Below are 27,189 nucleotides of genomic sequence, written 5' to 3' on the forward strand. Positions count from 1 at the left end.
ACACAGATCTAACTTAGTGTTAATGAGTCTGCAGAAGAAGCAGTAGGTCTACTTGTTGAAACTTTTTGAAAATGTGTGACATACACCTTGATGCATCATCTACCCATCACTATTCAATTCAATTTATTTTTGTAACGCCCAAAATCACAACAGTGGTTGTCTTGAAGGGCGACAGTAAAAAACAGATAAAACAATGTCCACAGGGACGAAGGGCGATGTCCCAGCGTCCCCTGTCCTTAGACCCTCCTTCTCAGCCAGGGAAAACTACAAAAAACCTCCTTGGGAAAAAGTAGAAACCTGGAGGAGTTCCAGAGTGAAGGACGGATCCGACTCCCACAGACGGACAGAAGGACGCAAGGGAGACAGTGGAGCTGGACCCACTCAGGAGGAAAACTAGTTCTTCAGGAGGAGAACCAGTTCTTCAGGAGGAGAACCAGTTCTTCCAGGCAGTTGAACCGTTCATGTGGAGTAGAGACTGTTTCTCCAGGGACTTGAGGAGCATCTGGGTCCATAGGTCATCCTGTCCCACTCCCCCCAGAGTGGCAGGGAGTGGGAAAAGAAAAGGAAATTGCCAATGAAATTAAATATAAAATATTGTTTGATAGAATAAGAAGTCAGAAGCAGAGGATAGTGCTCAAGCTGCCATACTTCCCCCAGCATAGTTACTCCTAGGGCAGCGTAGCTGAAACTGTAGGTTTATGTTTCTGTTCCTAACTACTCTGACCATAAGCGATTTCAAAGAGGAACGTTTTAATCCTGGACTTAAATGAAGAGACTGTGTCAGCATATTTAACATGGACCAGGAGCTGATTCCATAACACAGGCGCTTGGGAGCTAAACGCTCTACCTCCTACAGTACTTTTAGAGACTCTTGGGACCACCAGAAGGCTCTACCTCCTACAGTACTTTTAGAGACTCTTGGGACCACCAGAAGGCCGGCATTCTGAGAGCGAAGAGCTCTGTTTGGATGATATGGTACTATAGCATCTTTGAGGTAGGATGGGGCCATGTCATTTATGGCTTTGTAAGTCAGGAGTAGAATTTTAAATTTGATTCTTATCTCGACAGGAGCCAGTGAAGAGACTTCAGCACTGGCGTAATGTGCTCTCTTCTTTTAATTCCTGTTAGTAATCTTGCTGCTGCATTTTGAACCAATTGAAAGCTTTTTATAGAGCTTTTAGGACACGCTGCGAGCAGGGAGTTACAGTAGTCTAATCTAGTCGTTACAAATGCATGGATAAGTCAGCATCGCTTTTAGGCAGGATTCTTCTGATGTTGGCTCTTGTTGCGCAAATGGAAATAGGCTGTTTTACAAGCTTGATTTATATGAGCTTTAAATTAGAGCTCCTGGAGGCTACACTGACATTGTCCAGTGTGACTATTTGCTCAGATAGAGCGTCTCGTAGATGATTAGGACCAGCACAATGACCTCGGTTTTTTCAGGGTTAAGAAGCAGGTAGTTTAGTGTCATCCAGGTTTTTATCTCCTTCACACAAGTACTGAGTCTGTCTACTTGATCGCTCTGATCAGGTTTCATTGATAAATACAGCTGAGTGTCATCTGCATAGCAGTGGAAGTTAATGCCATGCTTTCTGATAATGTTGCCTAACGGCGGCATATAAAGAGTAAACAGAATTGAATCAAGTACTGATCCCTGTGGCACACCATAGTTTACTTTAGAGCAAGGTGAGGAGCTCTGGTTTACATTAACAAATTGGTACCTATCAGATAGATAGGATTTAAACCAGCTGAGGGCTGTTCCTCCAACACCTACATCACATTCTAACCTCTGCAGTAGAATGTTGTGGTCGATGGTGTCAAACGCTGCGCTGAGGTCCAACAGAACCAGGATTGAGACCAGTCCATCGTCAGCGGCTAATAACAAATCATTTGTGACTTTAACTAGTGCAGTTTCAGTGCTGTGGTGGGCTCTGAACCCTGACTGGAAAACTACAAATAAGTTATTGTCCTGCAGGTGGCGACAAAGCTGTTTTACGACAACTTTTTCAAGGATTTTAGAGACAAAGGGAAGATTTGAAATAGGTCTGTAGTTTACCAATAGGTCGGGATCTAGATTAAGCTTTTTCAGAAGAGGTTTAATGACTGCATGTTTGAAGGACTGTGGAACATTGCCACTTTCGAGTGAAGTATTTATTATAGTAAGGATAGGGTCTATAATTAGGGGGAGAATGTCTTTGAGGAGCTTGGAATGGGGTCTAGGACACAAGCTGAGCTTTTAGAGGACATAATGGCTGAAGTTATCCCTCTTGATCAACAGCTGTGAACCTTTCTAAGTTTACAGGTGGATTTATATGGGACGTTAGATTTACAGCTTGAGCTAGTTCAGGGCTAATAGCGGGGGTAATTTCATCTAATTTATCTCTGATTGTTTTTATTTTATTGTTAAAAAATAAGAGGAAATCATCAGAGCTGAGAAAAGATGGGATTGAGGGCTTCACTGTGCTCTGACAGTTTGTTAGCCTAGCTACAGTGCTGAAAAGAAATTTAGTGTTACTTTTGTTGACTTCTATTAGAATTTTTAATAGTATCTGGTTTGGGCCTCACACAGAGCCTGCTGATAGGACAGTAGCAGCTTTTTCATGCTTTTAGGGGTTCTTCTATGTGGGTGCGACAAAATAATCCTTCTAATGTTTTAACTCTTTGTTTATGTGAACGCAGTTCTTGGTTGTACCATGGGGAGGCGCGCTTTGGCCTAATGACATTCTGTTTTAACGGCGCTGCAACATCAAGAGCAGACTTTCGAGTCGACAAATTGACCACTTACACTGGGACTAAAACTGTCCTCAGCAGGATCACATGACATGATCACATGACATGATCACATGACATGATCACATGACATGATCACATGACATGATCACATGACATGTCACTGAATATTGGCTCTATTATTTCTTTGAATTTTGAGATAGATTTTTCAGATATTGTCCTTTTCATTATAACTTTATTCTGTGTGGCTGGATGATCTTTAAGAATATGCTGAAAGGTAATTAGGAAATGATCTGACATTATAGGGTTTTGAGGGAAGACAATGAGGTCACTAATCTCTATTCCATACGTTAGGACAAGATCCAGAGTGTTCTACTATTTACTGGCAGAAAAAAATATACCACATAGCAACTCTGTTAAATCCTACGTGTATCACCAATCAGGGATTAATTTTTTTAAATGAAGAAGACAATAAGTACAGCGCAGGGTCATTTCTGGGGGTTAGTAGAACATAAGGAGCAATGGCATCATGAATGCTGTAGAATAAAGTGTACTTGTACTCGTACTAGAGTAAAGTGCATGACTCACTCCAAGTACAAGTCACGGTAAATGAGAAGGAAAACAATTATCACGTTTAAAAGTGAAAAGTTAATATGCCTCCTTGAAGATAACTCCACTCCTACATGTACTTAATATGCCTAAATAGTGTTGCTCCTTTTTAATCTGACATAATGTCCTTTCTCCCTGTGTTTGCAGACACTTAGCACAGCATTCACTGTTTCTATGTTCCAGGTGTGTACGTGTTCGGCATCTTCACCGTGGACATCTTTGTGAACGCGGGACAGGTGGTCACCGGGAACCTGGCCCCATACTTCCTCACCGTGTGCAAACCCAACTACACAGCACTGGGCTGTCAGCAGGCACTGCGCTACATCAGCCACCAGGAGGCGTGCACAGGCAACCAGGACGACATCCTCAGAGCGCGCAAAAGCTTTCCCTCCAAAGAGGCCGCACTCAGCGTCTATGGAGCTCTTTACCTGGCCGTGAGTCCCTACCTTACCATTATCATCAATTATACCAAAGCCTATACGTCTATCGTGGCAAGGAATACCTCTAGATCGCGTAAATTGCACCCTCAAAAATATCTGGACATCTACTTTACATTCCACCTTCTAATATAATCAAATGTGTCCCTGTAGATGTTTATGGGACATATTTTTGGCAGAAATATGTGGGATTCATATGTGTGCTTGAAATCGTTGAAAATGCTTGAATTTTACTACGTTGTTTTCAAGGGTGGGAAAGTGCTTGAATTTCAGAAAAAGTGCTTGAAAATGCCTGAAATTTTAAACTTGCCAATCTGCATCCTACACATTTTGACAGTAAAGAGTGCTATCAGTCTTTATTGTTTTGAAGTAAAACTGTGGATATGACGGCTTCATGCTTGTGTTATTATGTTTTCAATGCTGCATGTGTTTTGCTGCGTTAATTCAAGGGGAGGGGGCTCGAGTACCCTCCAATGAATTACTTACAACACGGGCCATTTCTGACTCCGACCTGGAGTGTGAAGCAGGTGATTGACACTCAAAACTTAAGAGAAAAATATGTTGCCCAATATCGCGCTCTCATGTCACAATCCCGTTTTCATTCGAAAAGTTCACTGTCATCTGCATCGCTTCGTTCTCTCCCCCCTCAGTGGGTCCCCCGCTCCTCTACGTCGGTCTGCACACACAAGCGGTCCATTTTCAAGCCATCGATTAGCTTGAATATTACTTTCTGACTTCAATTTGCTCAATAATCCTGCAGACGGCGTGCCCATCCCTCCCTCTCAAACACGTCTCAGATACAGCATGAAGACAGCGTGATGTACTACGGTCTACAGACACGTTTGTCTGCTCTCTCGAGGTCGGCAGCTCTATGTTAACTAATACAATCGAAAGAAGGATTACGTCGTATGTCTGTTGGGTATTACAGATACATTTAGTGCATCACACTGTAGTGTTGTTGAGAAGGTTGAACCTGAGGGGCACTGAAATGACATGGGCCCCCAAGCCCTTAATATGCAGGACATTGTTTTGTGATTTGTCAAAAGTGTCCTGGGGGAGGACCCCCATACCACCTACAAAACACACACCTTAATTCAATATAATTCCATCCTAATTTCAACAACAAAAGTTGTATGCCATGACTAAATTCCTTAGTGCTCAGATTCCAGTAGAAGACATGAGCGCTGATGTCTTGGTTGGGATGGATGAGTATTTAGGAGATGTCCCTGGGACCTGGACACTGGTGGTGGTCGAGAAGGACCAGGAGAATAAAGAAGATGCTGGGCTGGCAGTGGAGTTGGAGAGCAGTTGGTTGAGGGGGGTTTAAATGAGGTGAGCTGGGCTTTGATTGGCTACTGGGATGTGAACAGCAAGCTGTGACCTGCCACTCCCCCGGTGAGGAGGCAAGGTGATAACTGAGTGATGAAGCCTCAGATAGTCTTCCATGCTTGAATTTTGCCTGGGCTCCATTTCAACCTAGAGAGGCTCAGGCAGAAAAAAGCTTTATGGCATGATTATGTTCTTTGGCGCTCAGATTCCAGCAGAAGACATGAGCACGCTGATTGGCGAGGTAGTTGAGCATAAATGAGTTATGGGCTTGAATGAGTTATCTACTGGCTTCTAGTTAATGAGGAGCCATGACTTACTCAGGAGAGGAGTTTGCCGTAATGCTGAAGATGCTGGGGATCAGGCAGCAGTGCATGAATACTGGTCAGGAGGAGGGGACGGATGTTTGACCAGATGAGCGTGATTTGCACGATTTTTTCTCTTGGTCTCTAGACCCAAGAACTCAATGTATTACAACCAAAATATTAAATTTAGCTGCCCACTATCTTTATTAAATATTATTGGCTGATGAAATGTTATGACACGTGAACGCAACCTGTTACGAATTTCTTCGGCACATGATCCTTTGTACACCCCAGTGTGCAAAGATAAGCCACAATCTCTCTCTGATAACGTTACGCGGTTAGTTTCCGTAAGAATTCCCTGCCACCATCCATGCCAGTGTGGAGCGTTCGTGCATGTCAGGAGTACTTGATGAAAACTGCAGGAGCTCTATATTGCTTTTAACCATTGGTGTCAATTTTATCGAACTAACGCAGCTTAATCACACATTTATTTTGGTTCATCAGTGCTCTCCAATTAATGTAGGATTTGATTCGAGCGTGGTTCACACAAAGAGCAGTGTGCAAGTGCAAGTGTGTGTGTGTGCGCGTGTTTGTGTATGTGTGTGTGTGTGTTTGTGTGTGTGTGTGTCCGTGTGCGCGTGTTTGTGTGTGTGTGTTTGTGTGTGTGTGTCCGTGTGCGCGTGTTTGTGTATGTGTGTGTGTGTGTCTGTGTCTGTGTGCGCGTGTTTGTGTATGTGTGTGTGTGTTTGTGTGTGTGTGTCCGTGTGTGCGTGTTTGTGTATGTGTGTGTGTGTGTCTGTGTCTGTGTGCGCGTGTTTGTGTATGTGTGTGTGTGTTTGTGTGTGTGTGTCCGTGTGTGCGTGTTTGTGTATGTGTGCGCGTGTTTGTGTATGTGTGTGTGTGTTTGTGTGTGTGTGTCCGTGTGCGCGTGTTTGTGTATGTGTGTGTGTGTTTGTGTGTGTGTGTCCGTGTGCGCGTGTTTGTGTATGTGTGTGTGTGTGTGTGTGTGTTTGTGTGTGTGTGTCCGTGTGCACTTCTGCGGACATGAAGGACGAGAGGAATAGTCAAAGCCCTGCAGATGTCCCCACCTTCTGTCTCAATGTTAAAGATCCCATATCATGCTCTTTTTCCTGTTTCGTAGTCTACTCCAAGAGTATATTTGATGATAATAATAAGTGTTGTGCAACAATCATTACAGTTGCCTCTGTAACATAATTAGAGAGGCAACTGTTATGGGCGTTATAAAAATAAATTGAATTGAATTGAATAATAGAAAAATATCACCCATATCTTGGACCCCGCTCACAAACCCAGAAATGCAGATGGCTTAGTTTGAGATTCACCCCCACACAAGAGCAATATGCCTCCCCCACCCACCCCGTGACGCAGTCTCAGCGTGAGCGTGCATTCCCCGCCCACCCCGTGACGTAGTCTCAGCGTGAGCATGCATTCCCCGCCCATCCCGTGACGTAGTCTCAGCGTGAGCATGCGTTCCCCGCCCATCCCGTGACGTAGTCTCAGCGTGAGCATGCGTTCCTCGCGCGCCCCGTGACGCAGTCTCAGCGTGCGTCCCCACCCACCCCATGACGTAGTCTCAGCGTGAGCGTGCGTTCCCCGCCCACCCCGTCCCCGCCCACCCCGTGACGTAGTCTCAGCGTGAGCGTGTGTTCCCCGCCCATGCCGTGACGTAGTCTCAGCGTGAGCGTGTGTCCCCACCCACCCCGTGATGTAGTCTCAGCGTGAGCGTGCATTCCCCGCCCACCCCGTGTCGTAGTCTTCCCGCCCATCCCGTGACGTAGTCTCAGCGTGAGCATGCGTTCCTCGCGCGCCCCGTGACGCAGTCTCAGCGTGCGTCCCCACCCACCCCATGACGTAGTCTCAGCGTGAGCGTGCGTTCCCCGCCCACCCCGTCCCCGCCCACCCCGTGACGTAGTCTCAGCGTGAGCGTGTGTCCCCACCCACCCCGTGATGTAGTCTCAGCGTGAGCATGCGTTCCCCGCCCATGCCGTGACGTAGTCTCAGCGTGAGCGTGCGTTCCCCGCCCACCCCGTCCCCGCCCACCCCATGACGTAGTTTCAGGGTGAGCGTGCGTTCCCCGCCCACCCCGTGACGCAGTCTCAGCGTGCGTCCCCACCTACCCCATGACGTAGTCTTAGCGTGAGCGTGTGTCCCCACCCACCCCATGACGTAGTCTCAGCGTGAGCGTGCGTTCCCCGCCCACCCCGTGACGTAGTCTCAGCGTGAGCGTGTGTCCCCACCCACCCCATGACGTAGTCTCAGCGTGAGCGTGTGTCCCCACCCACCCCATGACGTAGTCTCAGCGTGAGCGTGTGTCCCCACCCACCCCATGACGTAGTCTCAGCGTGAGTGTGCGTTCCCCGCCCGCCCCGTGACGCAGTCTCAGCGTGCGTCCCCACCCACCCCATGACGTAGTCTCAGCGTGAGCGTGTGTCCCCACCCACCCCGTGACGTAGTCTCAGCGTGAGCGTGTGTCCCCACCCGCCCCGTGACGCAGTCTCAGCGTGCGTCCCCACCCACCCCATGACGTAGTCTCAGCGTGAGCGTGTGTCCCCACCCACCCCATGACGTAGTCTCAGCGTGAGCGTGTGTCCCCACCCACCCCATGACGTAGTCTCAGCGTGAGCGTGCGTTCCCCGCCCGCCCCGTGACGCAGTCTCAGCGTGTGTCCCCACCCACCCCATGACGTAGTCTCAGCGTGAGCGTGCGTTCCCCGCCCGCCCCGTGACGCAGTCTCAGCGTGCGTCCCCACCCACCCCGTGACGTAGTCTCAGCGTGAGCGTGTGTCCCCACCCACCCCGTGACGTAGTCTCAGCGTGAGCGTGTGTCCCCACCCACCCCGTGACGTAGTCTCAGCGTGAGCATGCGTTCCCCGCCCGCCCCGTGACGCAGTCTCAGCGTGCGTCCCCACCCACCCCATGACGTAGTCTTAGCGTGAGCGTGTGTCCCCACCCACCCCATGACGTAGTCTCAGCGTGAGCGTGCGTTCCCCGCCCACCCCGTCCCCGCCCACCCCGTGACGTAGTCTCAGCGTGAGCGTGTGTCCCCACCCACCCCGTGACGTAGTCTCAGCGTGAGCATGCGTTCCCCGCCCGCCCCGTGACGCAGTCTCAGCGTGCGTCCCCACCCACCCCATGACGTAGTCTTAGCGTGAGCGTGTGTCCCCACCCACCCCATGACGTAGTCTCAGCGTGAGCGTGCGTTCCCCGCCCACCCCGTCCCCGCCCACCCCGTGACGTAGTCTCAGCGTGAGCGTGTGTCCCCACCCACCCCGTGACGTAGTCTCAGCGTGAGCGTGCGTTCCCCGCCCATGCCGTGACGTAGTCTCAGCGTGGAGAAGGTGGGAATGTAAACAGAGGCTGAGGCGTGCGCCGCTACATAGCACATGACACAGCGGCGCATGTCAGCGGCAGCAGCGTTGGAACAAGAGAAGTAGCATTTGAAGCGAAACGTGCCTAAATAGCCGCTGTTCCTCTCGAGTGCGGGGGCGGGGGTAGGGGGGTGGGGTGTTACATTTATACGGTTTACTTACCTGATAATAGTATTACCCAGTCTTGTGCTAGTTATTTTTACTTTATTTTATTTTTATTTTATTCTATTATCATTATTTTATTATTATTATCTGATTTTTATCTTTATTTTGTATTTTTATTATCTTTTTTTTTTTTATTTCCCCCCTCCATTCCCTATTAAGATAGGAGAGGAGTTTTGTTAATAAGAGTTTTTTGTTTTGTCCATAAGAGTTCTATTAAGAGTGTGTTTTTGAAACTTCCTATAATCTGTCCTTTCCTCCTGTTTCTACTGCAGTGCAACAACGACATTTCCCCATGTGTGACATTAAACAATTAATTAATTAACATTAAAGGTTTATCTTATCTTATGTTATGTATATATATATATATATATATATATATATATATATATATATATATATATATATATTTATTCCCTTCTCGCCCTCTGCGCGTAGTCTCGTCCCTTTTTCTAAGCTCAGGTCCTCTACCTGGGAGCTTGAGGGTCCATCGCAGTATCTTTGCTGTTCCTGCACTGCCTTTCTCCACCACTTTTGGGGGTGTTTCCCACTTTGTCCTTGGGGTCTCCAGCTCGTACTCTGCACAGATGTTTCTTACACTATGCCAGCTCCTGGTTATGGTGCTCCATGTTTGCTGTCCCTGCCAGCGTCTTGTACCCTGCAGTTATGTGTGGGATGGTCTCAGGGCCCCCTCTGCACAGCCTACACATTTTGTCTTGTCTGGTGTGGTAGATCTGGGCCTCTATTGCTCTGGTGTTCAGGGCCTGCTCCTGTGCTGCCATGATCAGGGCCTCTGTCCTTCAGACCGGCTCTTTCTAGCCATTGGTAGGATTTCGAGATATCAGCCACATCAGTTATGTTCCGGTGGTACATCCCTTGTCCTCCCATGATGGTCCCTCCAGCACCTCGTCATCCTCTGTTCCCCAGTGTCTGAGACATTCACTGAGCACATCATCTGTAGGAGCCTTGTCCTTGATGTACTTGTGGATCTTGGATGTTTCGTCCTGGATAGTGGCTCTCACACTCACTAGTCCCGGCCTCCTTCCTTACGGCTAGTGTCCTGTCTCAGGGTGCTGGATTTGGGATGGAACCCTCCATGCACGGTCAGGAGCTTTCGCTTCTGTATCTCTTCCTTTGGCCACCTTATTACTCCTGCATCTGATCACTGGCAGGGCGTAGCTGGGACTTGTTCTTGCCATTGAGCTGGCTTCTTAGGACTGGACTTACTCGCTGTGGGTATTTGGCTGTTGCCGCTGTCCTTGTTACCTGTTCGAGGTTGCCATTTGCCTGTGGTATTGCAAGGTACTTGTAACCGTCCTCAATGTGTGTGTGACTTCAATAACAATCTAAGCTCAGCGAAGGTCTTCATTTCCTGTCTGCCCTGCAGCCCTCAGCAGCGACAAAACAAGATCTCATATAAACTAGGCTGAATTAGGATAGATATAAAATATATTTTGTCTAGTTAAATTGTGAATTTTGATCTTTGGAGCTCCTTGACCACATTTCCTACTTCAGCCTCTTTTATATGAGGTTTTGTCACTGCTGAAGGCCGCAGGGCAGACAGGAAATGAAGAGATTTACGAGGCTTGGATTGTTATTGAAGTGCACACTAGAATCCTGTGCTCTGTGGTAGATAAGGACACACACAATGTTATCAGTGTAGACTTAACAGAACATGTGAGTTTGGTGCAGATGTTGAAATGTTGTTAAGTATTCAAGAAGCAATACACAAACTCATTGGTTTGGCCCATTTTCTGTTACCAGAAGCCACGCCTTGTCATCTTTAGTTTACTAATTGATGCCGAAGAACTGAATGTATTTTTTACACAGGAGACGTAGTTAGTGAGTGGGTGTTCAGAAACGCAGTGCCAAAGAACGCTGCAGCTGTGTTTCTGTTCAAACTGCTTTCAAATGAGGACTCGTTTAGACCATAAATGCAATGATTCTATAAATGAATGACATGAAACTCTGAGTGCTTCTGTTTGTGTATGTTTGGATGTGAATGGCCCCAAATGTTCGTCTAATGCTGTTTCCTGATTGGACACCCTCACTGTGACTGTGAAAGTTAATTACACTTTCTCTTTTCCTCGCTCTCTCTCTCTCTCTTTCTTGTCCCGTCTCTCTCTCTCTTTCTTGTCCCCTCTGTCTCTTTTTGGGTCTTTCTTTCTCTTTCTTCCTTCTGTCTTTTCTTCACTCTTGCTCTCTCTCGCTCTCTTTGCCGTTCTCTTTTTCTCTACCCCCTCCTCTTACATTGACTCTGTTTTTTTCTCTCTCTCACTGCCCTCCTCTCTTCTTTCCTCTCTCTCTCTCTCTCTCTCTCTCTCTGTCTTGTGGTTCAAAGTGTCTCTTATGCTAATCCCTGTGGTCCATTGTGGTGCTGTGGTCAGAAGAGACAGCTCACAGTCCCTTTCTGTTCCTCTTATCCAATCAGCAGTTCACCAGTTTACTCAGCTGGAGCCTCATTAGTTAGTAAATGCACTCTGCCAACGAGATCAGAGAAGCTCGTGTTGTCACGATACAAACATTTCAAACTAAAATGCTCTCATTTATGTCAAAGTTTATAACAATTGACTCAAGATAATTCTAAAACTGGAAAAGCCACATTTTGTTCTGTGTATGCTTTTCTTAGTATCAATATGAGTATGCACCCTCTGCCCCCTCTCCTCTGTACCTGCTCCCTCCGCTCCCTCGGCTCTCTCCGCACCCTCTCCTACCTCTGCACCCTCCGCTCCCTCTGCACCCTCTGCGCCCTCTCCTACCTCTGCTCCCTCTGCACCCTCCGCTCCCTCTGCACCCTCCGCTCCCTCTGCACCCTCTGCACCCTCTCCTACCTCTGCACCCTCCGCTCCCTCTGCACCCTCTGCGCCCTCTCCTACCTCTGCTCCCTCTGTACCCTCCGCTCCCTCTGCTCCCTCTGCGCCCTCTGCACCCTCTCCTACCTCTGCTCCCTCTGTACCCTCCGCTCCCTCCGCACCCTCTGCGCCCTCTGCACCCTCTCCTACCTCTGCTCCCTCTGTACCCTCCGCTCCCTCTGCTCCCTCTGCACCCTCCGCTCCCTCCGCACCCTCTGCGCCCTCTGCACCCTCTCCTACCTCTGCTCCCTCTGCACCCTCCGCACCCTCTGCGCCCTCTGCACCCTCTCCTACCTCTGCTCCCTCTGTACCCTCCGCTCCCTCTGCTCCCTCTGCACCCTCCGCTCCCTCCGCACCCTCTGCGCCCTCTCCTACCTCTGCTCCCTCTGCACCCTCCGCACCCTCTGCACCCTCTCCTACCTCTGCTCCCTCTGTACCCTCCGCACCCTCTGCGCCCTCTGCGCCCTCTGCGCCCTCTGCACCCTCTGCTCCCTCTGCTCCTCGCTCCTTCAGGCACATCTGCAGTGGACCGTTACAGTGGATTTATGAGGCTCAGATGAGAGAGGAGATGAGATATGGTTCACCCAACGCTCGGGTCAAAAGCACTCCCTCATCCATCCTCCGGGGGGCTGTGCTGAGGGTGACAGACAGGAATGGGAGCGCTGTGCCTTAACAGCTTCTGCACACATCATTTAGCTTTATCTCCTTGCACAGAATCCAGTTCAATTTAATCCAATTCTATTTTTGTCTTAACTCTAAGAACAGCCTGAAGAGGGAGATGTGACATCACAACATTCTACAATGGTGTTTAACAATCTGGTTAAAATACCTTTATGCCTTTTGTTATCTAGACCTTGACGGAGACCTATTGTGCATTTTGTCTTCCAAGCAGTTCTAATCTACAACGCATGTGGATCATTATGTTGCATTTTGGATATCTTAAATCATATTATTGATGTAAAACAACATGTTTAAAAAAGTCCACTTATTTCCAAGTTGAAAACCACTGCACTGATTTGCCTCAGAGAGCTGCAGTTCACGATAGCGAACAGAGGAGTTTTATTAGTTTGTGCCAAAATGGCTACGCAACGCTGTGGAATTGTTCACCTTTTAAGATTAAAAAAACAGAACGAAGTAAAGAGTGGCGTCTTATCTGCATGAGAATTAGGATTATTATGTATGAATCATTGTAAATACAACTTGTGTAAAAAAGTAGTTATTGACAAGTGGGAACAAATATAATATGGGTTAAAGCTCCTTAAAATCGATTTTGGATATGGGTCTCCTTTAAATTGTTTGGTGCAAAACTTTGGTCACGAGCCAACCAGCTTAAGATGTTGACATCTTTATTTAGTTTGTATGATTTGATACCTGTTAGCTGTTAGCACTTTCCATGTTGTAAGCACAGATTTTATCCAGAGATTCTCAATTTCCTCCAATTGATCCAACCGTCATCTGCCAGTAAGGCCCGCACAGGAATCCCCGGCACAACATTACTCTCAATATTTTTCCAATCTTGAGATTGTTTTATTCTGGAAGAGTCTGGAACAGATGGAGAAGCCATTTTTATAGTTTCAATCTTTTGACTTAGACTTAAGTAGGGTATAAGAGTCCATTTTTCAATTATTATTTTTTTTATAGTTAAAAAGAGGTGTATAATTTTTCTCCAAAACAATTGATAGATTTTCATTGAGGACCACACCCAAATATCTTGTGTTAATAATAGTAGCTACGCTGCAAAATGGTGCTGGTGATTCTTTGCTTGTGCGCGCTTAGCAACATCTTGTGATGGTCCTTAGAGCTAAAACACTAGGCAATGCTAAATGTGGCTCCCATTTAGCATGGAGCCCACTCACGGCAGAAGATTTAGTACATTTTCAAATTCATATTTTGTGTGCATTCTATGCTCCTATATATACCGTATTTTCCGGACTATAAGTCGCACCTTTTTTCATCGTTTTGGTCGGCGTGCGACTTTAATTTATACTAATATTATCACATATAAGTCACTCTTGAGTACAAGTATATTATTTGTTATTTTCACACTTGCAACCTTATTTCTTACTCCAGTGCAACTTATATATGTTTTAATTTATTCTTTAGGCCACAGTTATTTTATTACTTGGTTTACGGATATGCCGCACTTCGATTATTGATTTCTACAATATAAATACAATAAATTATTATATATTTTTTTTTATAAAGTACTGCTGTCAACGCAAAATAGCTTTAAATGAAATATAAAATGTGGTATTAAGTCAAAAGATAAGAGTGCGTGAAGCAATTTTTTGTCAAAATCCTGTGGGAGTGAGAGACGGGGCGGGTCCGTCCCTGCGCGCGGCCCCGGGAACATGTGAAGACGCGCGCGCCCGTTTCCGTGTCTGCGACGCACAGCGCTAACTCCTTTTATATTGCAAATACACATTTTAAACCCGTTTACCACATTTTCACCAGCGCGTTTTGCTGTGACTGAGGGTGCACACTTAGAAGCGTCAGTTCTACCAATGCAAAACACGCTAAATCTGCTGTTACACTCGCCGCGTCTCGCCCCCCTCGCCTCCCGTGGTGCATTTTGGGAAAACCCGGGAAGAAAACATATTTTGAAATTGAAATTATATTTATATTTCGCCCGCCTGTTCAATATATTTCATTTAAAAATCCGTAAACCAAGTGATAAAATATTATTAGGCATTTTTTGGGTGGTGCAACTTATACTTGACTTATAGTCCTGAAAATACGGTAGACATTTTGGAACGCATGTGCTTAAAAGTAAAAAAGTGATCATTTGGTATCACATTTTAACCTGAAACTATCGTAATAGTAATCATCTTAGGGGAGTGGGGGTGTTCAGGACCATGGACAGCTACAGCTGGGGAAATGCCTAAGATTAACACAAAAAATCCCCTTGCCAGAAAAGACAGTAAGAGCAATAAAACATTTTTTTGTAATGCACCATTTATAAAACTTGAAACATTGAATTTGTACAATTTAGTGAACCTATAAGCTACATACTGCAAATAATGTCACAGAAAGGTCAACGATGGCCCACACCATGTTCTTTCCATTTCACAGTTATAACACGTATTCTCAGTCTGTGGCTATAATGTAATTTGCATCTGATGACTGGGTTCACACACAATATGATGGTGAGGTATAAAGGCTACACCTTTAAACCTCTGACCGAAATAAACTTATCTAATCAAGTCTGAGTATGACGTCCTTTTTTCTATTCTTATAAAACACATCCTATGTACTGTTTCAAAGTACAAAGGGCTGTGTATCAAATGGAAAAGGAAAGTTTTACAGTTAGTTAATGCTCCACAAGAGGAAGCACAAGCTCATTTCAGCATTTGATGGATTGATGCTTGATTTATCTGTCCACACTTCTGTAAATGTGTTTTGTTTGTTTGCACTCTTTTGAATGCTGTAATACTTAATGCTGCTCTCAAAAAATAAACAAAATGTGTTCTACTAATCCAATGTTATCCCACCCTGAGCCGAGTGTGTCCCTGTCCACAGATGTACGTGACGTGTGTGGTGAAGTCCAAAGGGACACGTCTGGCCTCTCCGCTGCTGTCTCTGGGGCTCATGTGCCTGGCCTTCCTCACCGGACTCAACCGCGTGGCCGAGTACCGCAATCACTGGTCCGACGTGATCGCCGGGTACATCATCGGAACGGCCATTGCCACATTTCTGGTACGGAAATCACCACAGAAACACGACACACGATGCAAAATGATAAATACATAAATGATATTGCGATTGTTCTTTTGGAAATGCAAAATGAAAGTGTCAAAAAAGGCTACAAAGGAGCTGTTAAACCAACTCAAATTAAGTGTATAAATTGATATATTTGCACTTTTGCAGTTTTGTTGTTAAACTTGAAGGGCCGTATTTTGCCTGGACTGGAGTCTTGGCCTGGGGGCCGTTCCAGGTCGGGCTTTTGCTACTTTCACGACGTTAACTCTGGTGTGAAGAGGCTGAACTCGATTTCAAAAGAAAAAAAAGAAGGAGCGTTTTTGTTTTTCGTTGTGATTCACAAGACGAACTACAATAAAACAGGTTGATTTGAAGTCAAATATTGGTTTTGTCATTTCACCTTTATTTGTTTTGTGCAATGTGGAGAGCTCTGTTTCACCCCCGGGGAGAGGAGCGTGTGTCCGTGGGCCTGGACTGAGAGTGACCCAGGTCCAGAACCAAGTCCAGAACCTGGTCCAGAACCTGGTCCAGAACCAGGTCCAGAACCAGGTCCAGAACCAGGTCCAGAACCTGGTCTAGAACCTGGTCCAGAACCTGGTCCAGAATGCACCACGCTCCACACCGATGACCCGCTCAGTCCCGGGGCCGATGGTAGTGCCCGGTCTGGTCAAGCTCGGCCCCCACTTTCTTTAAAGAAACCACACTCGGAAGTTGTTTTCTTGTTTTTCAATTTTAGGATCAAATTGAAAAACGGAAAATCAAACAGTTTTATTGTCATTTGTTTTGTTCAAGGAATAATCGAGGATTTTTCGCCTCCTCCTGTTGTTTCCAAGACGCCGCCATCAACCTCACCACGCCCCCTTACCACGCCCCCTCACCACGCCCCCTCACCACGCCCCCTCATAACCCCGCCTCTTGTTCAGAGTGCCACGCCCTGCACTGTCACAGCAATATTTAAAGTTTGAAGGCATGATGGAGGCTAAGCCGCTGTGGTAACTCGTGTGCATTATGCAATTATAAAACATAAAAAAACGAACGTTACAATTCACTCTAAGGCAAAGACAAAAATAGACCTCTTGCGTATTCTCTCCTCTCTTCTTTCCTCCTCTCTCCTCTCCTCCTCTTTCCTTTCCTCCTCCTCTCTGCCTCTCCTCCTCTCTCCTCTCCTCTCTTCTTTCCTCCTCCTCCTCCTCTCTCCTCTCCTCCTCCTCTCTCCCCTCCTCTCTCTCCTCTTCTCTCCTCTCCTCCTCCTCTCTCCTCTCCTCCTCCTCTCTCCCCTCCTCTCTCTCCTCTTCTCTCCTCTCCTCCTCCTCTCTCCTCTCCTCCTCCTCTCCTCTCCCCTTTCCTCCTCTCCCCTTTCCTCCTCTCTCCTCTCCTCCTCTCTCCTCTCCTCTCTCCCCTCCTCTCTCCTCTCCCTTCCTCTCTCCTCTCTGCTCCTCCTCTCTCCGCACCTCCTCTCCTCCTCTTTCCTCCTCTCTCCTCTCCTCCTCCTCTCTCCTCCTCCTCTCTCCCCTCCTCTCTCTCTTCTTCTCTCCTCCTCCTCGCTCCTCTCCTCCTCCTCTCCTCTCTCCTCTCCCCCTCCTCTCTCCTCTCCTCTCTCCTCTCCCTTCCTCTCTCCTCTCCGCTCCTCCTCTCTCCGCACCTCCTCTCCTCCTCTTTCCTCCTCTCCTCTCCTCCTCGCTCCTCTCTCCTCTCCTCCTCCTTCCTCCTCTCTCCTCTCCTCCTCGCTCCTCTCTCCTCCTCTCCTCCTCTCTCCTCTCTCCTCCTCTCTCCTCTCCTCTGATCATCACTATCCTGATCTGTCAGGATTTATAGATTATAGAGCGACTTCCTCATGAACCTCATGGAGCTTGAGGAGGAAATGGTCCGGATGATGTTCTTCTGACCAGAGCCATCTGCAGTGGTCTTAAAACAGAGAAACACAACATTTCAAATGTGTAAAGACCACCGATGACATACTTGAATGTCTGCAGAATATGTTATATGACCTACATAACTGCACGGTTACCGAGCGTTGACATTTGGGCGGAGCTTCTTGCTGTCCTCTCCTGGTTTGGGTTCGACAAAAGCAGGTGGAGAGTTCCCATGGTGCACTGCTCTGCTCTTCTGATCTTGTTAGTAGCAACATGTCAGACTTCTAGCACATTCTCTGCTTGTTAGAGCCATGGGGGAGTTTGACCTACATCCTCCACTACCCACAATCCTCTGGGGCAGGCTCTGTGCTGCTAGGGCTACACTCCTGCTGCTCTGACTGTAATGAGGGCCTGGAAACAGACTTTTGGTTATCATTAGTGAGGCCTCTAAGTCATGCTAAATCATCAGAGTCAATTACTTTTACATTACGCCACTTATTGATTTAGAAAAGCGAAGTACATAATAAAGAACTTATGATAGAGATTTTAGCTGTTGTACCAATTAAAAGGTAACAACAACACAGAAGACATCACACGCACACTCTAGGACCACAGCCACAGGAAACACACAGAAAATAGAGGAGTGGACATATTCCAGCGCTTCATTACCACAAACTCAGGAAGTATACAGGCTGCAGGGGTGAAAGTAAGCCGGGGCGGCCCGGTGCTGCGTACCCCTGAAAGATTTGGCGGTGGCGCCGTACAGGGAGGCACAGGGGTAAAGTAGTCCCACTAAAATGATTGATTCTAGACACAAAAACCTGCCAAACTCTGAATACTCGTGCTGAAGGAGCTCATTCATTATGGATGTGACTCGCTTCTCTCTCTCTCTCTCTCTCTCTCTCTCTCTCTCTCTTTCTCTCTTTCTCTCTTTCTCTCTTTCTCTCTCTCTCTCTCTTTCTCTCTCTCTCTCTTTCTCTCTCTCTCTCTTTCTCTCTTTCTCTCTTTCTCTCTCTCTCTCTCTCTCTCTCATTCACATACACATACATATACACACAGACACACACACACTCTCACACTAACACACACACACACAATGTAACGAGGTGTTAAGTACTTTATGCATGAAAAATCCTTTCCCCAGGTTAATAATAGTCCTGGGAATTGGAAAGGTAAAAAAGAATGACAACAGAGCCTTTATTTCGTACATAGGACTGTTTTCGTCTCTCAGAGCTACTTAGAGTCTAATAATTACACCTTTAGTCAAGAGTGAACTGTAAACTCACATTAAACAGCCGAAGCCCCAGGTTCTGGACACAAGCGCAATCCCGTCCTAACTCGAATCTCTGACACGAAACGTTTGCATTAACCTTGTTCAGCCCCTCATTCACTGAGACCGATTGCGTCTGTCCTTTGTGTCCCCTCTCTCTCCCTCTCGCTCCAAAGACACAGTAGCGCTGCAGAAGAGCAGAGCAGACGTGGAGGAGGGCAGATACAGCAACAGCACAGACATGTTATATGTATGTTAAAAACAATTTGATTGATATTCAGAGGAAAAAGAGCATAATGAGGATATAAATTAAGACGCACCTAAATGCAAAGGTGCTCTCGTACCGAATACTCGAGCCTGCAGAAACACGAGAGAGCTCGTCCCACCATGCCACTGCCTACACTGCACAAGAAGTGCAGCGCTGATGACAGAGCTCACATATTATAATATTATTTATATTATAATATAGTGGTAGAAACTTCTGCGTGTGTGTGTTTGCGTGTGTGTGTTTGTGTGTGTGTGTGTGTGTTTGTGTGTGTGTGTTTGTGTGTGTGTTTGTTTGTTTGTGTGTGTGTTTGTGTGTGTGTGTTTGTGTGTGTGTGTTTGTGTGTGTGTTTGTGTGTGTGTGTGTTTGTGTGTGTGTGTTTGTGTGTGTGTTTGTTTGTGTGTGTTTGTGTGTGTGTGTTTGTGTGTGTGTGTTTGTGTGTGTGTTTGTTTGTGTGTGTGTGTGTGTGTGTTTGTGTGTGTTTGTGTGTGTGTGTGTGTGTGTTTGTTTGTGTGTGTGTCTGTGTGTGTGTGTGTCTGTGTGTGTGTGTGTTTGTGTGTGTGTTTGTGTGTGTTTGTGTGTGTGTGTGTGTGTGTGTGCACGCTCATGTGTGTATGTGTGTGTGTCCAACATAAATGTCCATGTTGCAACTTTCTACTTGAGAAAGATACTTTTTCAAAGGCATTTGAAAACCCGTCATTTTCATTTAATTTCAGCATTTTGTGGAAACGCATTCTTGTAAAACAAACTTTTGCTCAGTTTTTCCTTTGTTTTTCATTATGGTGATTAAATATGTGCAAAAGCATTGAAATAAGGCCTTTGTTCGTATAATATGAGATCCTCGTTGTGTAAAGCGCAGAGAAAAGATGACGATTACCTAAGTACATTTGTGTGGATCTTTCCCTCTCTCTAGTCGCACATATAACTCTGTGGGCTCTGTGCTTTGTGCCTCAGGTGGTGTGTGTGGTGCATAACTTCAAGGGGAAGTTGCTTCTCGGTGAGGACCCGCCCATCCACGAGCAGGCCTCCAGCCCCGCCGCGCTCAACCTGGGACGCATGGAGAGTCCTATGGAGAAGTACATGTCCTCCCAGGTCAGAGCCGCATCAACGACACAGACAAATGTGCTGCTAAAACAGGAGCGAGCAGGAGGGCAGAAATAAGCCTGTTCTGATGAATAATGGAGAGAACTCGGCCCTGCACACACTCTCCAGGACATGTGTAACACACTCAGGCCAGCACGACACGCACACACTCTCCAGGACATGTGTAACACACTCAGGCCAGCACGACACGCACACACTCTCCAGGACATGTGTAACACACTCAGGCCAGCACGACACGCACACACTCTCCAGGACATGTGTAACACACTCAGGCCAGCACGACACGCACACACTCTCCAGGACATGTGTAACACACTCAGGCCAGCACGACACGCACACACTCTCCAGGACATGTGTAACACACTCAGGCCAGCACGACACGCACACACTCTCCAGGACATGTGTAACACACTCAGGCCAGCACGACACGCACACACTCTCCAGGACATGTGTAACACACTCAGGCCAGCACGACACGCACACACTCTCCAGGACATGTGTAACACACTCAGGCCAGCACGACACGCACACACTCTCCAGGACATGTGTAACACACTCAGGCCAGCACGACACGCACACACTCTCCAGGACATGTGTAACACACTCAGGCCAGCACGACACGCACACACTCTCCAGGACATGTGTAACACACTCAGGCCAGCACGACACGCACACACTCTCCAGGACATGTGTAACACACTCAGGCCAGCACGACACGCACACACTCTCCAGGACATGTGTAACACACTCAGGCCAGCACGACACGCACACACTCTCCAGGACATGTGTAACACACTCAGGCCAGCACGACACGCACACACTCTCCAGGACATGTGTAACACACTCAGGCCAGCACGACACGCACACACTCTCCAGGACATGTGTAACACACTCAGGCCAGCACGACACGCACACACTCTCCAGGACATGTGTAACACACTCAGGCCAGCACGACACGCACACACTCTCCAGGACATGTGTAACACACTCAGGCCAGCACGACACGCACACACTCTCCAGGACATGTGTAACACACTCAGGCCAGCACGACACGCACACACTCTCCAGGACATGTGTAACACACTCAGGCCAGCACGACACGCACACACTCTCCAGGACATGTGTAACACACTCAGGCCAGCACGACACGCACACACTCTCCAGGACATGTGTAACACACTCAGGCCAGCACGACACGCACACACTCTCCAGGACATGTGTAACACACTCAGGCCAGCACGACACGCACACACTCTCCAGGACATGTGTAACACACTCAGGCCAGCACGACACGCACACACTCTCCAGGACATGTGTAACACACTCAGGCCAGCACGACACGCACACACTCTCCAGGACATGTGTAACACACTCAGGCCAGCACGACACGCACACACTCTCCAGGACATGTGTAACACACTCAGGCCAGCACGACACGCACACACTCTCCAGGACATGTGTAACACACTCAGGCCAGCACGACACGCACACACTCTCCAGGACATGTGTAACACACTCAGGCCAGCACGACACGCACACACTCTCCAGGACATGTGTAACACACTCAGGCCAGCACGACACGCACACACTCTCCAGGACATGTGTAACACACTCACACACACTGTGTGTGACTCTGTGTGTGACTCTGTGTGTGACTCTGTGTGTGACTCTGTGTGACTCTGTGTGACTGTGTGACTCTGTGTGACTCTGTGTGTGACTGTGTGACTGTGGCTCTGTGTGACTCTGTGTGTGACTCTGTGTGTCTGTGTGACTCTGTGTGACTCTGTGTGTGACTGTGTGTGACTCTGTGTGTGACTGTGTGTGACTCTGTGTGTGACTCTGTGTGGCTCTGTGTGACTAAGTGTGACTCTGTGTGACTCTGCGTGTGACTCTGTGTGGCTCTGTGTGACTCTGTGTGTGACTCTGTGTGTCTGTGTGACTCTGTGACTGTGTGTGACTGTGTGTCTGTGTGACTCTGTGTGACTCTGTGTGTGACTGTGTGTGACTCTGTGTGTGACTGTGTGTGACTCTGTGTGTGACTCTGTGTGGCTCTGTGTGACTAAGTGTGACTCTGTGTGACTCTGCGTGTGACTCTGTGTGGCTCTGTGTGACTCTGTGTGTGACTCTGTGTGTCTGTGTGACTCTGTGACTGTGTGTGACTCTGTGTGTGACTCTGTGTGTGACTCTGTGTGTGACTCTGTGTATGACTGTGTGTGACTCTGTGTGACTCTGTGACTCTGTGTGACTCTGTGTGTGACTCTGTGTGACTCTGTGTGACTCTGTGACTCTGTGTGTGACTCTGTGTGTGACTCTGTGTGTGACTCTGTGTGACTGTGACTCTGTGTGACTCTGTGTGTGACTCTGTGTGTGACTCTGTGTGTGACTGTGTGTGACTCTGTGTGTGACTGTGGCTCTGTGTGACTCTGTGTGTGACTCTGTGTGTGACTCTGTGTGTGACTCTGTGTGTGACTCTGTGTGACTGTGTGTGACTCTGTGTGACTGTGGCTCTGTGTGACTCTGTGTGACTCTCTGTGTGACTCTGTGTGTGACTGTGTGACTGTGGCTCTGTGTGACTCTGTGTGTGACTCTGTGTGTGACTCTGTGTGTGACTCTGTGTGTGACTCTGTGTGTGACTCTGTGTGACTGTGTGTGTGACTCTGTGTGTGACTGTGTGACTGTGTGTGACTCTGTGTGTGACTGTGTGTGACTCTGTGTGTGACTGTGTGACTGTGTGTGACTGTGTGTGACTGTGTGTGACTCTGTGTGACTGTGGCTCTGTGTGACTGTGTGTGACTCTGTGTGTGACTCTGTGTGTCTGTGTGACTCTGTGACTGTGTGTGACTCTGTGTGTGACTCTGTGTGACTCTGTGTGTGACTCTGTGTGTGACTCTGTGTGTGACTGTGTGTGACTCTGTGTGACTGTGTGTGACTCTGTGTGTGACTCTGTGTGTGACTCTGTGTGTGACTCTGTGTGTGACTCTGTGTGACTGTGACTCTGTGTGACTCTGTGTGACTCTGTGTGTGACTCTGTGTGTGACTGTGTGTGTGACTGTGTGTGACTCTGTGTGTGACTGTGTGACTGTGTGTGACTCTGTGTGTGACTCTGTGTGACTGTGTGTGACTCTGTGTGTGACTCTGTGTGTGACTCTGTGTGTGACTCTGTGTGACTGTGTGTGACTCTGTGTGTGACTCTGTGTGTGACTCTGTGTGTGACTCTGTGTGTGACTCTGTGTGTGACTCTGTGTGACTGTGACTCTGTGTGACTCTGTGTGACTCTGTGTGTGACTGTGTGTGACTCTGTGTGTGACTGTGTGACTGTGTGTGACTGTGTGTGACTCTGTGTGTGACTCTGTGTGTGACTCTGTGTGACTGTGACTCTGTGTGACTCTGTGTGTGACTCTGTGTGTGACTGTGTGTGACTCTGTGTGTGACTGTGTGACTGTGTGTGACTCTGTGTGACTGTGTGTGACTCTGTGTGACTGTGGCTCTGTGTGACTGTGTGTGACTGTGTGTGACTCTGTGTGTGACTCTGTGTGTCTGTGTGACTCTGTGACTGTGTGTGACTCTGTGACTGTGTGCGACTCTGTGTGACTCTGCGTGTGACTCTGTGTGACTCTGTGTGGCTCTGTGTGACTCTGTGTGGCTCTGTGACTCTGCCGATCTAGAGTCAGAATACCTGTACAGCTGGAGTAGCCAATCACCATTGGTTTTGTTGCTTCACCATTAAAAGTACTCTTTGCATTGGGTCTATAAATATGTGCACACTGAGAGCAGCAGCTCACACTGTGATCCTGTATTTATTACAGCCAGCAAAGAAATGTGAAGGCTTAACCATCCAAACAGGGGCATGAGCACATTTTGGTGCCTTCGCTGAGTTTCTGGACTCGCACACTGGACTCTTCCTCTCGGCCCAAACGGTGGCACGGCCCATCTGAGCACTAATCCTCCAATCTAAATGTAAAATACCTGAGATTATAAACGTAACAATGATGGAAACATGGTATGTGTCTGTGTGATAATGTTCTGTATTTGATGTGTTTAAAATAGTCCTAATCTGTGTTCAGGTTTGTGGATGCTCTGCTGTGTGTGAGTCTTGTCCATGTGTAAGATGTAAAGTGAGGCTGTTCTTAGGAGACGGAGAGTGAAGATGCACAGAGCTGGAACCTGAAGGAGAAGGTCATGACCTTTCTGGACTGGCTGAAGGGCCTGGACTGGCTCTTCTGTTTCAGGAGGAAAAGGCAAACTACCCTTGCTTTGTGTGACTCTGTGTGTGACTCTGTGTGTGACTCTGTGTGTGACTCTGTGTGTGACTCTGTGTGTGACTCTGTGTGACTCTGTGTGTGACTCTGTGTGACTCTGTGTGACTGTGTGTGACTCTGTGTGAGACTCTGTGTGACTCTGTGACTCTGTGTGACTATGTGTGTGACTCTGTGTGTGACTCTGTGTGACAGTGTGACTGTGTGATTGTGGCTCTGTGTGTGACTCTGTGTGGCTCTGTGTGTGACTCTGTGTGTGACTCTGTGTGACTCTGTGTGTGACTGTGTGTGACTCTGTGTGTGACTCTGTGTGACTCTGTGTGTGACTCTGTGTGACTGTGTGTGACTCTGTGTGTGACTCTGTGTGAGTCTGTGTGTGACTCTGTGTGTGACTCTGTGTGTGACTCTGTGTGACTCTGTGTGTGACTGTGTGAGTCTGTGTGTGACTCTGTGTGTGACTCTGTGTGTGACTCTGTGTGACTCTGTGTGTGACTGTGTGTGACTCTGTGTGTGACTCTGTGTGACTGTGTGTGACTCTGTGTGTGACTCTGTGTGAGTCTGTGTGTGACTCTGTGTGTGACTCTGTGTGTGACTCTGTGTGTGACTGTGTGTGACTCTGTGTGTGACTCTGTGTGACTCTGTGTGTGACTCTGTGTGACTCTGTGTGACTCTGTGACTCTGTGTGACTCTGTGTGTGACTCTGTGTGACTCTGTGACTCTGTGTGACTCTGTGTGTGACTCTGTGTGACTGTGACTCTGTGTGACTCTGTGTGTGACTCTGTGTGTGACTGTGTGTGACTGTGTGACTGTGTGACTCTGTGTGTGACTCTGTGTGTGACTGTGTTTGACTGTGTGACTGTGTGACTGTGTGTGACTGTGTGTGACTCTGTGTGACTGTGGCTCTGTGTGACTGTTTGTGACTCTGTGTGTGACTCTGTGTGACTCTGCGTGTGACTCTGTGTGGCTCTGTGTGACTCTGTGTGGCTCTGTGACTCTGCCGATCTAGAGTCAGAATACCTGTACAGCTGGAGTAGCCAATCACCATTGGTTTTGTTGCTTCACCATTAAAAGTACTCTTTGCATTGGGTCTATAAATATGTGCACATTGAGAGCAGCAGCTCACACTGTGATCCTGTATTTATTACAGCCAGCAGAGAAATGTGAAGGCTTAACCATCCAAACAGGGGCATGAGCACATTTTGGTGCCTTCGCTGAGCTTATAACGAGGTTTTAATCGCACACTGGACTCTTCCTCTCGGCCCAAACGGTGGCACGGCCCATCTGAGCACTAATCCTCCAATCTAAATGCTAATATCACTGCTAAAATGATCTGTAGCAGCCGGGCAGCAGCGATTAAGACATTAGAGGCTTCCAGGGCTCCAGGCTCAGGCTGAAACCACAACAATGCTACAGCAGAGGCGTAGCTATAGCAACGCTCCGAAGGAAGAGCAACATGTATGACGTGGGAAATACAGGGTCATGAAATTCATTAATAAGTCATCATTTCCTAAGCTACAGTAGCAAGTGAAGTCTTTGGTAGAATTAGCTGTTTAAAGGCAGATCTTTGGCAAGTATCGCAGTATTGATCCGATACCAATAACAATGAGTTTTGTAAAATAACTTGAATACAAACAATTTTACCTTCATTCTTTTCTCCCCCCTCCAGCTTGAAATGAAATGCATGTGCAGAAAACCTGGTCCTGGATCAGCCTTTTCCTCTTGATCTATTTTCAGTGCTCCTCCTCTCATACTGTTCAAAGACAATTCTACTTCTGAAGTGCAGTGCGTTTGACTCAGCTCACACGTTGTCTTCGTTTGCCTTGCAGAACCACATCGCCTTCGCTGAGGTCACATGACGTGGAGTCGGCAGTGTGGCAAACCCATTGGACGTCCACGTTCTTCACTGTCCAGTCAAGCTATCGGAACTGAGCCGCGCCCCTCCCCTTCCGTCTGCTCCTGCGTGTTCTCCAGACCTCAGGGTGACCTCCTCTTCAAGCTACAGACGTGGGACTAGATCTTTGTGACGTGTGGATGAACGAGAACATTTACTTTCAGATTTGATTGATTCAGGCTGCAACAGTAAATGGTCTATTCAAATGTAATTGGATTATTTCATTCTTTAAATGCACAGTCAGTGTAAAGAAACTCTACGATCATGATTTAGACTTTTTTGAGCTTAATTAGGACATTGTTCCCGTCCGGAGTTGTACTTAGCTTCATTCATACTGGTTTGATTAATCTGTGTGTAAGTCCTCTCCCTCTGAGCCTCAGAAAACACAAACATGTTCAAGTCTGTGACATCATAGGTAGAGCTCTAAGATCTTCTGCATTGTTTGTAAGTTCATAAATCATCGTCAGACTTGTTCTGAGCCTTTGCGTATCTCCCACATGGAATTCCCTCTGCAGCGAGTGCATCAGAATCTGAACGCTCATTATTGTTCCAGAGGGAAATTTGTCTCGGTTTGGAGCACAAACAGCTGCAACACAATGATACAAGACAGTGACTGACCCGCACTGTTCAGCTCCACCGCTAATTTAGTTTGTTCTTAAGCGTTATGGCTGACGAAGTAAGATGGAGCTCTAACTCAATTCCTGACATGGGAAACGCCTGACTGATATGAAGTATTATGCGCTTTGTGTAGAACATTTTAATTATAAAGTTCTAAAACACAAGATGATGTCAAAGCAGAGGTCATGAAGGGCTTGTTTAAAGGTGCCATAACATGCTTTTTTTCACGTTTCGTAGTCTATCCTAAGTGTATAATTGATAATAATAAGGGTTGTGCAACACCCTTAACATAATAGTTAAGAAATATCACCCAGACCTTGGACCCCCGCCCACCCCGTGACGTAGTCTCAGAGAGCGTGTGTGCCCCACAGCTGTCTGCTCCGCGGTGCGCCGCTCCGCGCGAGTGAGTGAGAAAGAGTCTACT

The 27,189-nt window shown here is 47.5% G+C and overlaps 1 protein-coding gene across 2 annotated transcripts in view; it reads left to right on the forward strand.

Moving 5' to 3' along the window:
• plppr5b (phospholipid phosphatase related 5b) overlaps window positions 1–26,347 on the forward strand; it is a 52,337-nt gene extending 25,990 nt beyond the window's left edge. The window contains exons 3-7 of one of the 2 annotated variants that reach the window (XM_072451223.1): window positions 3,523–3,773; window positions 15,329–15,505; window positions 19,851–19,988; window positions 24,132–24,238; window positions 26,083–26,247. In XM_072451223.1, coding sequence (XP_072307324.1) covers window positions 3,523–3,773; window positions 15,329–15,505; window positions 19,851–19,988; window positions 24,132–24,238; window positions 26,083–26,185 — 776 coding nt within the window. In that variant the 3' untranslated portion in view covers window positions 26,186–26,247. Of the gene's footprint in view, window positions 1–3,522; window positions 3,774–15,328; window positions 15,506–19,850; window positions 19,989–24,131; window positions 24,239–26,082 lie in introns of both variants that reach the window. The other variant, XM_072451221.1, reaches the window with a different exon arrangement.
• The last annotated feature ends 842 nt before the right edge of the window (window positions 26,348–27,189 follow it).

This window comes from Eucyclogobius newberryi, unplaced genomic scaffold (assembly GCF_026437365.1).
Source record: "Eucyclogobius newberryi isolate DKJ021-1_F unplaced genomic scaffold, fEucNew1.0.hap1 SCAF_18, whole genome shotgun sequence".
In the NCBI taxonomy this organism is placed as follows: Eukaryota; Metazoa; Chordata; class Actinopteri; order Gobiiformes; family Gobiidae; genus Eucyclogobius; species Eucyclogobius newberryi.